The following is a 13,737-nucleotide window of genomic DNA, read 5'->3' on the forward strand; positions in this document are numbered from 1 at the left end:
AGTCATTGTTCACCCAAAACTGCGCCCTGCGGGCAGCCCCTCCGCTAGGAAAAGTGGGCGGAGCCTGGAGGCCGCCTGGGCGAGCTTCTGGCAGACGCGTCCCTGTGCCCCCGACCGACCGGCGCGCCTACCTGGGTCCCATCATCTCTGGCTCGCTTGATGTTCTGGCGTCCGTCCACCCAGTAGATGAACTTGTCCAGTGGGTCGTAGTCAATGGCCTTGACGTTCCTCAGCCCGTGCAGGGGCAGGATGAGGTCCGGGCTGTGCTGGTCGTCCGGGATCATCCGGCTGATGGCACTTTTCTGGCTGAACAGCAGGAAGGTGCTGGGCGCTGGGGGGAGGCAAACAGACGGGGGTGGGGAGGGTCAGCTCCCGGGAGCAGGAGAGGGGGCCGCAGGGAGGGCGGAGCTGCGCACGCACCCCCCAGTGCACGCGGGAGAAAGGCCGGAAGGACAGAGACCTACTTCCCGGGGGTGCACTGCAGGGAACCTTACTCTCCCTGTTACATGTATCTCGGTTGCAATGTTTCATGAGTCCGTGTCATTTTAAAAACAGATATGCATTCCTCTTCAAGCTGCCGAGACTTGGGACGGAGGAAGGCAGGCAGTGAGCACCAGACTCCCTGCAAGAGTGCGTCACGCTCGGCGGACGTGTGACTCGCCCTGCGTCGCCATGTGCTCAAGGGGACTGCTGGGGACAACACGGAGGGGGCAGGGACACCAGGAAGGGGCGCTCTGCTCCTCGGGCTGTCAGTGAGCAAAGCGGCAGAAGCCACGCCTCTCAGGGTGTGGAGGAGGCCACCAGTCGCAGCCACTGCCAGAGAGGTCAAGCGATCGCCCTGCGTCTGCCGGCCACCAGCCCCCGGACACAGGCGTCCCCCCCAGGGGGTGGGTCACCCGCACCTCTGTGTGGTCCTTCAAGGTTATGTCCCACGGGGGAAAGAGACAATTAGTCTGAAGGGAGCCCGAGAGTGGGGAGTCCTAGGCTGTGGCCCCAGGCCCATCACGCACCAGCTCGGGGCCCCCAACAAGCCCTTAACGCCTCGAAGCCTCAGGCCCGTTGTCTGTGGGACCAGGATAAGGAAGGCCTGCGGTCCTCACGTCTAGGGCTGTGGGAGCCTCGGACAAGGTCCCAGGGGACACGGGGCCTCATAAATGGTCCCACGGGCTGCGCAGAGGCCGCTGATGTCCCAGGGGGAAAGCCTGCCAAGGGGACACGCCTGTTCTCCCTGTGGCCCGGGGGAAGGTCTCTCCTGGGCTCTCTGAGCCTCTCTTCTGATCACTGAAACGAGCGCTTTTTAAAAGGCCCACCCAACTCAGGGGTCCGTGTGAGGACCGCACACGGGCACAGGGGGCCACGCGGCACCGGGTCAGGAGCAGGGGCTCTGGAGCCAACCTGCCCGGCTTCAGACCCAAACCCTGGCAGCTCTGTGACATTGCACGGGTCACTACGCATCTCTGTGAAATGGGGACAGTGATACCTCCCACCCTGCAGGCCTGAGGATTAAACAAGTGCTGTAGAAAGTGCTCGGCCCTGGCTGGTGTGGCTCAGTGGATTGAGTGCTGGCCTGTGAACCAAAGGGTCGCCGGTTCGATTCCCAGTCAGGGCACAGGCCTGGGTTACGGGTCAGGTCCCCCGCTGGGAGCGTGTAAGAGGCAACCGATCCATGTATCTCACATATTTCTCTCCCTCTTTCTTACTCCCTTCCCCTCTCTCTAAAAGTAAATAAAACCTTTAAATAAATGAAAGTACTCAGAACAAGGCCCACTTCTCCATGTGACTGCCTCCCACGCCCAGACTGGTTTCCACAGGCAGAGATGCCCCCGAGGGACATGCCAGCTGGGGGCGTGGCCTGTGCACCGTGGCAGGATGAGGCGGCAGGTCCTCCACCCAGCCCAGGCCTCCGGGTGGCACCGGGCAGCACGTGCCGAGAAAACACGCCCACAGTCCACATCTCCGCCCCGGGGCCGGCCCTACCTGAGGTGGGGCTCAGAGCGGGCAGAGTGGGCACTCACGGCTGCAGTTGCGGCTGCCGGGGTCCAGGCTGTAGTGCGAGGCGCAGCCGCAGCGGTGGCCGCCAGGCACGGCGAGGCACAGCTGCCCGCACTGCCCATTGCCGTGCACGCAGTCGTTGAGGCCGTCCTGCCGGGAGGAGTGGAACACCAGGATGTCCATGACGAAGTCCAGGTGGCCCTGGATGAGGGTGCGGTTCCGGCCGCTGGTCTTGTCGGCCCGCTCGATGCTGTGCAGGTTCCAGTCCGTCCAGTAGATGTACTCGCTGTACTGCGTCAGGCCGAAGGGGTGCGGGAGGTCGTCGGCGATCACCACCCGCTCCTGACCTGCGCAGGGGACACAGGCAGGGTGTCGTCAGCCTTGGCGCGGCCCAGCCACCGCACGGGGCACCCTGCGGCCTGGCAGCCTGCGCCGGGGCCGGAACACTAAACCACGCTGGAAGATGGGCAGGGTCGGCGGACACTGACGTGCCCCGGTCCCAGGACCAGGCCGCGACACAGCCTGCACGGGACAAACGCTCACAACGCAACGTGCACCTGGGCAACGCGGACCAGGGTGCACGCGGCAGCCGCCAGCCGTGAGATGGCCCAAACGTCCATCCACGGCAGGATGGATAAAAAGACAGTGGCTCCTCATGTAAGGGAAATGACGTCGCGATAAAAACGAGTCACGACCACACAGGGCGAATCTCGCAGTCATTAGACCGGAGGAAGGCAGAGAGTGAAGAGCAACGTGATGCGTGGCCACCCGGACAGAACATTCTGGAACAGCAGAACGAGTACACGGAGACGGCAGTCAGGGCAGCGGGCTCCCCACCCGCAGAGGACCCGTGAAGCAGCAGCCAGCGACGGCACACGGCAGCGTTCCCACTGTGCGCCCGGCACAGCACCGGGCCGTGGCGGGGACGCGGCGGTGAACACGCCCGCTCGGAGCCGGCGGGACCACCGGGCGCAGTGGGAAGGGTGCCGGCAGGGCCATGTCACAGGGGAGGGGGAGAACACGCCCAGGGCCTGGGTGACCCCAGCACGTGCTGCCCCTCGACCCAGCTGTGATTCTCCAGGTCTTCCCTTGTCTGATAACTACGTGCCGTGTGAACGCTTCTTCACGCATGTTCTATTCCACAGCCAGTGAAACATGTTAGTGACGTGAGAAAGCGCTGGCCACACGCAGGAGTAAGAAAGGAGATGGAAAATTATGTATGGCATGATTTGGAGCGATGTTTTAAAAATTATTTCTAAAAAGTAAAAAGGTCTGTAACAATTAAGAATATCACTTAAGCCCTGGCTGGCGTAGCTCAGTGGATTGAGCACGGGCTGCAAACCAAAGCATCGCAGGTTCGATTCCCAATCCAGGCACATGCCTGGGTTGCAGGCCACAGCCCCCACAACCGCACATTGATGTTTCTCTCTCTCTCTTTCTCCCTCCCTTCCCTCTCTAAAAATAAATAAGTAAAATCTTAAAAAAAAAGAACATCACTTCAAATGAATTAAAAATGTTGAAACTGAAAAAAAAAAAAACAACTGTTGAAACTGAAAAAAAAAACGACAACATAAATACTGGTTATCAGTGAGTGGTGAAATTATGGATGGCTCTAACTTTCCTTCACAGTTTTCTGGGTTTTCAGGAATTTTCCAAAGTTGATTATTTTCTCACTGGGGGAGACACGTGTGTGGCCCTGGGGTCCAAGCGGCGCTCTGCGATCTCAGGCAAGCCCTGTGACCTCCTCGGCCCGGTCTCCGCGTCGGTGATGACCTGTGCTGCGGGAGGTCTGGCCACATCGGAGCCCCAGCTCCAGGCTGAGCCGGAAGCCAGTTCCAGCACTGGACCCGGCGGTCACCAGAGCCTCAGCCCACACGCCTGGGGTGCAGCGCAGAGAGGGACAACTCTCAACAGGGCGCAGGGCTGGACGAGCCCCTGGGGTGTGTCCACCCCGCCCGTGGGGCCTGGGGACCCGCCGGCCACAGGGTGCAGCAGGGCAGTGGGCACCGAGAGGCGGCCCGTGGTGCTCCGGACCGAGGCCACCCCACCCTGCGGGACCCCCTGCCCGGCCCTCACCCAGCATGTTGGACGACTCGATCATGTTGGTGTCCAGGTCGGTCCAGTAGAGGCGCTGGTCAGCGTAGTCGATGGTGAGGTCGTTGGCCCGGCCCACCTTGTCCACCAGCGTCATGCAGTTGGTCCCGTCCATGAAGGCCCGCACGATCCTCGGCTTGCCGCCCCACTCGGTCCAGTAGATGTAGCTAGAAGACACGGGGGGGAAGGCCGGGCGGGCTCAGGGGCGTGCCCCTCACAGCACGGCCGCGGGCAGCAGGGAGCATGACCACCGCCACCTGCTAGGCTGGCCCTCCGCGTCCCGGGGAAGGCCGCAGCCGTGCCGTCCCTCCGGGGGCCACCTCCTGCTTTCTGAACGCCCCCCGCAGCAGCTGACCTGCAGGGAGGTGCGGTCGCCCCATTCACAGACACAAACCGCCGCACCGACGAGGTGACCGCCCGGCCGGGTGCCTCTGTCAGGGACACACACACTCGCTAAGCCGGACAGGACGCCGGACGGCAGGGGAACCAGGACGGGCGTGGGCAAGGCGGGGCGTGAGGCCCCTTCGCCCCAGCAGAGTGGGGAAGAGGGCCCTGAGGCGGCAGGCGCTGCGGGGCCAGGACTCAAACGGCCTCCTCCTCGCGCTCCAGGACAGGAGTCATCCTCACTCCGGACGCAGGCGTGCCTCTGCCCTGCCCGTTCGCTGAGGCCAGGACCTCTTGGGTCTGCCCCCCGGAGCCGTCCCCAGCACAGCACACACCGGGCAGGGTTTCAGGGGCTCCCTGCACACCGCTGCCGCTTTATGGGTGGAGCCCTGCATCGGCCGCTCGGAAAAGGGACTCAGTGGCCGAGGGACATGCCCCCTTGGCCCCCTGGGCCCCGGGGCCAGGGGGCCAGAGCCCAGGCCTGCAGAGATAAACGCGCAGGCATCAGCCCTAGGCTAAGGGGCCTACAGGAAGCCTGGAATCCAGAGGGCCCAAAGCCAGCTCTGAGACGCGGTGGGGTCTGGGGACACGGGGCCAGAGGAGGAGGACAGGCCCTCGTGGCCCAGCCCTGCTCCAACGGGCTCCGTGACCTTGAGTGAGGCACTGGGCTTCCGAGCCTCAGTTGCTACCTCTGTGTAACCAGGGGCAGAAACAGCCGCCCCTCGAAGGCCTCCTGGACGCTGCACAGAGACAGCCCACGTGCCCAGCACAGTGGCCAAGGCCCCGGCTGCCATTCCGTCCTTCCGCTCTGGCTTTCCCCTGTGACCTAGATGACCTCCCAGGTCCCCCATGACCTAGATGACCTCCCAGGGTCCCCATGACCTAGATGACCTCCCAGGGCCCGGCCGGCCCTGGCCACCTCCAAACTAGAGGCGGCTAGTACTGGTCTACAAAGAGGGCCCTTACCCCTTGGTGGGGTCCAGGGCCAGCGACCTTGGGTTGTCCAAGTCCCTCCACACGAGGACCTGCCGGAACTGCCCGTCCAGCCGGGCCACCTCGATCCTGTTGGTCCCAGTGTCCGCCCAGTAGAGGTTCTTGCCCATCCAGTCGACGGCCATGCCTTCCGGGTAGTCGAGGCCAAACTCGATCACGTGCTCCACCGAGCTCCCGTTCAGGAAGGCGCGGCTGATGGTCTGGGGGCGGGCGGGGGCGAGAAGGATGCAGGTTAGGAGCCGGACATTGACCCGTGAGCCGCTCCGCCAGCTGGGGCCGCTACTCCCCGAGGCAGGGACCCGACCAACAACACACGAGAATCTGGGGGTGAACTCTTCAAATGCAGCAAAATAGAAACATTTGCAAAAAAAAACATTTGGCTATGCTTATGTGCATACTCTCCCTCCTGAAATTGTCTCCAAAGGCACGGACAAAAACGCAAAAGATGGGGAACTACCGGAAATACAGAAGGGGCCTTACACGCAGAGACCCCACTACCGTGGTCATTCAGAGCTGGGGAAGTGGGAGTGACCAGAGAACACTCGAAGCAGTGTAACGGTCAAGTGCAACGGGGAATATCCATGCGGCGGAGCCTGCTGCACACTCCTAGAATTCTGTTGGCCCTGGCCGGGGCGGCTCAGCGGACTGAGCACCAGCCTGCAAACCGAAAGGTTGCCGGTTCAATCCCCAGGCAGGGCACGTGGGGACTGTGGGCCAGGTCTCTGGTTGGGGTTGTGTGAGAGGCAACCAACTGATGTTTCCCTCCCTCTCTATCTCCCTCGCTTCCTCTCCCTCTAAAAAATAAGTAAATACATTAAAATAAAAAAAAAAAAGATAGATGATTAAACCCTGAGTTGTTCAATACCGCACTTCAGAATAGGGTTCGGCAAACTGGCCCCTGAAGGGGCACGCAGGAAATCAGCAAGGCCCCATGGGGCACACGGATCTCTCACAAGTCAACCCAGTGGCACAGAAGCTGGCGTGGACAATCTGTAAACGGATGGGCACCACCGTGTTCCAATAAAGCTTTATTTACAAAGGCAGGAGGCCGGCCCACGGACCAGCTTGCCAGACCCTGCCTTCCCTGTATTTACCCAGGATGCTTGCTCATATTTGCAGCATGCACAAAGACACAGTTTGCTGAGGAGGGGTGGGCGGATGGGTGGTGTGAATGGAAGGACGACGTCACCATCATCCCGTGGACACACAGTCCCTCCGGCACAGCCCATCTGTGGGTCCCCTGGATCTGCCTGCCGTGATCATTCATGCTCGCTTATTAAAACAGGTTCGCTAATATTTTATTGGCTGGAGTTGAATTACAATAAGTATTTTCTTTCTTTTTTTTTTAAGATTTTATTCATTTATTTCTAGAGAGGGAAAGGAGGGAGATAGAGAGAGAGACAGAGACATCAATGTGCAGTTGCTAGGGGCCATGGTCTGCAACCCAGGCATGTGCCATGACTGGGAATCGAACCTGTGACACTTTGGTTTGCAGCCCACACTGAATCCACTGAGCTGTGCCAGCCAGGACAATAAGTATTTTAAAAAATTTGCCCTGGTGGGTATAGCTCAGTGGATTGAGTGCTGGCCTGTGAACCGAAAAGTCGCCAGTTCGATTCCCAGTCAGGACATGTGCCTGAGCTGCAGGCTAGGTCCCCAGTAGGGGGCGTGCAAGAGGCAACCAGTCAATGTTTCTCTCCCTCTTGCTCCCTTCCTCTCTCTCTAAAAAAATAAAATCTTTTTTTTTAAAAGATTTTATTTATTTGTTTTTAGAGAGGGAAGGAAGGAAGAAAGAGATAGAGAGAGAGAGAAACATCAATGTGCGGTTGCTGGGGGCTGTGACCTGCAACCCAGGTATGTGCCCTGCAACCCAGGTATGTGCCCTGACTGGGAATCGAACCTGTGATGCTTTGGTTCGCAGCCCGCGCTCAATCCACTGAGCTATGCCAGCCAGGGCTAATAAATAAAATCTTAAAGTGTAAAAGCGTCTGCAGCCGTCCCACTATGGGCCAAGCTCACAGGAAGTGACACACGGGAAGTGACACACAGGACGGGGCGCCGCAAACCGCACCTTCAGGCTGACGTCCGTCCAGTAGATGTGGTTGTTGGACACGTCGAAGTCCAGCGCGGACGCCTCCTTGACGCCCGTGAGCGGGATGGCCACGTCGTTGTTGTTGGTCTCGAGCGAGATCCTGTGGATGGTGGCCCTGCTGGTGAACACGAGGAAGGCCTCGGGGACGATGCAGGTCTTCATGTCGCTCAGCAGCTCCAGGCCGATGGGGCAGCCGCACTTGGTCGCGCGGGGCGTGAAGAAGCACAGGTGGCTGCACCCCCCGTTCCCGTCCGCACACGGGTTGGTCCCTGGAAGGCAACCCACGGGCCTGCGCGTCAGCGGCCCAGCAGAGGGCACGCGGCTCACCCTCCGTCGGGTGCGTCTCTATTTTCGCCAGGCACAGATCGGGGGTGGGGGGGGTACACTGGGAGGACGTGACGGGACCCCAGGTCTTCCCTGGGACCGGCCCGGCAGTAACACAGGGTCCCAGCGGATCCCCGGGTGTTAACCGGCTCCGACACACAGCGATCGGGGGCGGGGCGGGGGAGAAGCTAGTCCCATCCCCGCTTTTCGGTCGGAGAAACAGAAGGTGGAGAGGGACACGGTTATCGGGAAGTCAGGGGGCAGCTCAGAGAGAATAACCACCAGGAGGCCCAGCTCCCAGCCTGAGCTCCGGCCCCGGGCGGGAAGCAGTAGCACCAGGAGGCAGTGACAGCGCAGTCGTCCCTCACCGGGCCGGGCCGGGCCGGGGCTCCTGGCCCGACCGGGCTGGGGCCTGAGGTCCCAGCCAGACGCCCCCTCCGGGTCACCGATGACTCTCGGCGACCTCAAAAGCTCAGGTTCGCCCAGGACGGCCAAGGAGCCACTTCTCCATTAAAGCAGGTGCCACTCAGCACGGGCATTGATTGATTTTTGGCCGGCCTGTTCGTCTCACCCACCTACTGGGGCGCTCTTACAATGGGCTGTCATTTAATGTAAATATTTCAGTTTAAAAAAAGCACCCTTTCCCCATCCCTCTCAGTACACTCTGAGGCGAGAGAGACAAAGATAGAGAGAAGGACGGGGGGATGAGCCTAACTTCCCAACTTTAAATCACGCCCCATGGCTGCGTCTATTTTCTGATCTCTGGGGTTTCGCTTGTTTTTTAAACCATCGCTCACGGGTGGGCCCACACGGGAGGATGAATGCGGGGGGGTCGGGGGGGAGATGCTGTGTCGGTCCCCTCAATGCAGGTGGGATGACAAACAGCCAATCCCGGAGAGGCAGAAGCAGCAGCCCATCGACCCCAGCTCTCCCCGCTCCAGGCCTCCGCTCTGCCGTCCCTTCTGCCAGCAAACCCTGCTCCCCACCTGCCTCTTACGTCCCAAGCTCAGGTGACCTCCCTTGAATTCTAAAGGCCAGGTGTTCCACTACCATCCCAACTACAGCCACCCTGTGGTAGCCGAGCTACGGGGCGTCTCACCCACCAGACGGTAAACTACTTGCAGGCAGGTACTGGGTCCTCGCCGGTCACTCATTCACTCATCTAGCAAAGGTCTGCGGAGCACGTCTCAGGGGCAGGTGCCGTGCCAGGACCTGGGGTCCCCGCTGGGGCCAGAGCCCCTGCCCCAGGGAGCCCACAGTCCCCCCATCTTGGCCCCATCACACCTGGACGCTACGCTCTCCAGTGTAGCTTATTGACCTGCATTTGGAACCCTTATCGTAAAGAGACAAAATTGTGCAACGTGGGCTGTTTGCAGATCTTGGCAACGAGGTCAAGGCCAGCCAGGCATGGCTTACTCCCTCCTCGCGGGTAAACGGGGCCGTGCCGTAATTAGTGTGTAGGGGCGCTGGGGCGCACAGCAGGCACCCAGTAAACGTGAGCCATTATCACAACAGTCACTGCCGGCAGGGCTGGTCACAGGCCGCCCCTGGTCAGCACACAGCCCCCACGCCCATCTGTCCCTGACCAGACACTCTCGCCGTCTCCTGTCCTGCCCGCCCCCAGAGCGTGGCGCCCCAGCTGGGCACTTCCGCCCCCCCTCAGCCCCCTCAGCTCGTGGGCCGAGGGACAGACACAGCCCAGTGGCTTCCTCATCACCCCCGCTGGCACGGCGGACCCACGGCTGGAGGCCGACGAGACTCACCGATGAACTTGGCCACGTTCACGGCCTTGAGCCCCATCAGGTCGGGCAGCTGGTCGATGATGACGTCCCGGCTGGCCTTGACCTTGTGCACACGCTCGATGCTGCGACGTTGCCAGTCAGTCCAGTAGATGAAGTCCCCCAGCAGCGTGAACCCAAAGATGTGCGGCAGCTTGTCCTCCAGGAGCGTCCGCCTCTTCGTCCCGTCGATGTCGATCACCTGGGGGGACGGGGGACGCGGGTCTGACCCGGGCTGGCACCTGCGCCGCACGGGCCCGACTCCCAGGAGCCTCGGGTTGGCGGGCTTCTGTGCGGGAGGCTGGACGCCCCTCCCGATGGCCCTCTGGGCTGCCATCGGTCCGACCCTCAAACAGCACAGCATTTGGGGTGCCGACCACCCCCGTGCAGTCGAAAACCCTAGTGTGGCTTCTGACCCCCCCAGCTTTAACTACTGACAGCCTCCTGTTGCCGGGAAGCCTCGTCAATACCGTGGTCGATGACCACACACGGTCAGTGACACCTTGGTCCTCGTCGGCTTCAGAACTCGCCAAACCCTTCTGATGAGAAGAAAACATCCCAGCACTGGGCACCCCTGTCTCTCGAGACGAAACAGGTCGACACTGCAGTCTCCCGGGAGCTCCCCAGCACTCGGTGCTCGTTGGCATCAACACTCGTCAAGAGCTCCAGAACGAATTAACGGCCAGTACCGAAGGCACCGCGGTATGTCTGGACACGCGTCACATGCTGTGTCCGTACAGTAGAGCAAGCCAGAGAAAGAAAGCGTCGGCAAGAAAACCAGAAGAGAAAATAAACCTGTTGAAATCAACCCGCACGTAAGCGGGCCCACGGAGTTCCACCCCGTGCCCTTCCAGGGTCCCCCGTAGATGGCAGGTGGCGGACGGACTCCCAGAAACGGTCCAGGTGCTGCTGAGTCGCGTCCCGGCCCCACACGGGAAGGCACGACAAGCCGGTGATGACACGCCACATGCTGAACCCCGAGCCCCTCGGGGAAGCCTGGGCATGGAACCCGCCCCCGGGAGGGGCCGCCCTGGGGTGGCAGCGGAGGCAGTGACCAGGGGAGGGGAGGGGGTCTGTGTGTCCCTGGGGAGCCAGCCCCTTAAGGACAGGGCTCAAACCCTTGGTCCTCGCTTTGGGAGAGCGGAGCTGGGGGTGGGGACTGGGAGGCAGTGCGCTCACACCACGAGGAAGACCATCCACATCCGGGAAAAACAAGACCGGAAAGGTCTAATATTCCAACACGCCACTCAGGAGGAAGAGACGCGTGGACTTCACCCGGGGAACAGCCTCCGTGCGCATCCGGTCAGCCGCTCCCCTGGACAGGAGCCGTGTCCAGCACAGACCCCGGAGCGCAGGTCAGCTCCGGACACTCGGACAGACCGCAGCGGCGGTCGGGCCTGGGTCAGCGCTCCCATCGTGTGCTGCCATCGGAGCCATGGCGCGACGAGACGGGGTCCCCAGTCGGGGCGGTCTGCGCGCCCTAAGGCCCCTCGGAGACGTCCGGTGGGCTCACACGGAGGAGGACAGGCTCTGAGGAGCCGAGCGGGAAAGTCACCCGGCACCTCCCCGGTAGGGTCTGATCAGAGAACCCTGCACACGTGGGCTCGGGCAGCGTCGCCTCGGAGGGCTCCAGGACGGGCTCCGCACTGACAGGTAACCCACTCCAGGCGCGCGGTCCTGGCCCGTCCACAGCGGCGGCGCCGCGGTGTGCGCCCCGCCCCATCTTTCCGCCACAGTGACATCACCGCTAAATGTCACCTTTGAAACTCTAACACGCCCCTCCCTTCCCCCAGCCCTCCGGCTCCCAACTCCTGTCCCTCCTGCTTCCCCGCCACCCCGGCGGGTGACCTGTATATTCCGCCCTGCAGCCTGCCACCGTCCTGGGGCTGTGGCGGTGAGTTGATTCTAACAGTGGAAAGTCACCCGTGTGCTGTGTAACCCAGAGCAGGGCACGGTATCTCAGTTCCTCGTCCACATACAGGGACTATGCCACACTCCTCAAAATACCGCGGAGGTGGGGAGGATCGGTGCATGAACCCCACACCCTCCCATCATCCGGGCCGTGCCCGTCAGAACCACGAGACTCCTTGTTCCACCCCCCAGAGAGCCATCCACACGAACAAGGAAACGAAAAGAGACCAGCGTCAGCGAGGACACGTCACCACCCGAGTCCGTGTCCACCTCACCTCCGGTGCGACCGTGAAATGGCGCGGGCCGTGGGGACAGTCGGAGGCCGCCTCAGCAAGTCGGCTGTGAGATCCCGCACGGCCCCTGATGCCACTCCTGGGCCCACGCCCTCGAGATGCAACCCGGGCGCTCACAGCACACGGGCACACAGACGCTCCCGGCAGCACTGCTCACCACCCCGGGGAGTGCAAACCCGCCCGGCGTCCAACAGCAGGTGCGGGGGCGGCCCATCCACGCAGCGGGCGTCACGCGGCCATAAAAGGAAGCGAAGCTCTCCCACACGCCACAACACGGGTGAGCCCGGAAAATGGCACGTGACACGAAGAAGCCGGGCACCAAAGGCCACACATCAAAGGATTCCATCCACATGAAGTGTCCAGAACACGCACATATGCGCACGTGCGCTCGCGCACACACGCACACACACACACACACACACCGACCAGTGGTTGCAGGGGCGGGGAGGAGCGATGGGGAGCTGGCGACCCACGGGTGTGCGGCTGGGGTGATGAGAGCGTTCTGGAACTACACGGTGGCGAACATCACTCCGCCCTGTGAGGGCACCGGATGCACCATGCCCTGCGCTTTAAAATGGTTAAAACGGTCAGTTTCACGCGAGGGTCATTTCACCCCAGTGAACACTACAACCCGGGCGACGCCTGCACCGCGGCCGGCAGAGTCCGCGCACACACGCACCCTGCCCGGCGCCCAGCACCGGGGGCTCGCTCTGTGCCGACGAGGCCCCGCGGCCAACCTCCCCGGAAACAAGGGCCTCGCTTTCAGGCACAGAGGCTTGGGCGACAGGTATCTTCAAACTCCCTTGGGCAACAAGATCCCTTTAAAAACCATCACGTACAGGGAACTCCCAGAGGAAAAGGCTGCAACCACAGCTCCTGGGGGTTGCGGGGGGAGGAGCCCACCAGCCCCGAGCCCCCCACGACGAGCACGCAGCAGGGCGGCTCGAAACCCCGCGGCACAGACACACGTTCGTATTCTCGCTTCCGCCCTCCCCCTGCAGAAGGGCGCGCGGGAAGGACGCGCCCCACTCAGGACGGCGGTCGCCCCCGGCGCCCACGACGCTGACCGTGTGCTGTCTTAAGCTGGGCGCCGCATGTGGGAGGACTCTTGCTTTTTTTCTGACGTGGCGTCTCAGCACAGTGTAAGACTCGCAGGAAGCCGCACAGGCGTCGCGAGGGCGCCCACCGGCCCGCGGCCCGGCGGCCCCCACGATGGCATGTGAGCCACCGTACCCGCTACGGTGCGCCTCGGGGGCCGCGCATGCGCAATCGGGGCTGGGCGACGCAGTCTGCACGGACCGCTGCACGCTCGACGCTCGCCCCGGGGGGTGGGGGGGACGGCTCACCTCGATTTTGTCCGTCTTGGCGTCTCCCCAGTAGAGCTTCCCCTCCTGCAGGTCCAGGGCCAGGCCGTTGGGCCAGCCGAGCGACGTGTTCACCAGGACGCGCCGCTCCTGCCCGTCCAGGTGGGCGCACTCGATCTTGGGGCTCTCGCCCCAGTCCGTCCAGTACATGAGGCTGGAGGAGAAGCACACACACCGGTGAGCGCGTCAGTCTGTCTCGTCCCTGCTGCGTGCCCGACCCCATCACCCGGGAGCGGCTCGGGAAATGCCGGCCGACGGGATGGAGGAGGGCCAAGTCGGGGCAGGACCAGGGGCACCCCAGGGACAGGGGTATCCCTAGTGTGGGCTAGCCGCTCAAGGCTCCTGGTCTCGAAGGGGCCGTGGGCTCCTCGCCCACCCAGCAGGCACCCTGACGAGGGACCAGGGGGCCGGAGGGGCTGAGCGCCAGGAGGGAAACAGAGGCCGAGTAGAGCTACGGGTACCCTCGTGCAAAGCCGGTGGAACGTCCTCTGTGACCCCGAAGAGCAAAACCA

At 62.3% G+C, this 13,737-nt stretch overlaps 1 protein-coding gene across 1 annotated transcript in view; it reads right to left on the minus strand.

The window, feature by feature from the left end:
- The window catches only part of LRP5 (LDL receptor related protein 5), a 91,724-nt gene that overhangs the window by 21,361 nt on the left and 56,626 nt on the right, over positions 1–13,737 (minus strand). The window contains exons 7-13 of the mRNA XM_045854856.1: positions 13,208–13,379; positions 9,643–9,859; positions 7,535–7,824; positions 5,437–5,663; positions 4,069–4,253; positions 2,016–2,339; positions 132–331 (exon numbers count right to left, since the gene is read on the minus strand). Of these exons, the coding sequence (XP_045710812.1) occupies positions 132–331; positions 2,016–2,339; positions 4,069–4,253; positions 5,437–5,663; positions 7,535–7,824; positions 9,643–9,859; positions 13,208–13,379 (1,615 nt within the window). The remainder of the gene's footprint in view (positions 1–131; positions 332–2,015; positions 2,340–4,068; positions 4,254–5,436; positions 5,664–7,534; positions 7,825–9,642; positions 9,860–13,207; positions 13,380–13,737) is intronic.

This window comes from Phyllostomus hastatus, unplaced genomic scaffold (assembly GCF_019186645.2).
Source record: "Phyllostomus hastatus isolate PE091 unplaced genomic scaffold, TTU_PhHast_1.1 phas_scaffold_11, whole genome shotgun sequence".
Classification (NCBI taxonomy): domain Eukaryota; kingdom Metazoa; phylum Chordata; class Mammalia; order Chiroptera; family Phyllostomidae; genus Phyllostomus; species Phyllostomus hastatus.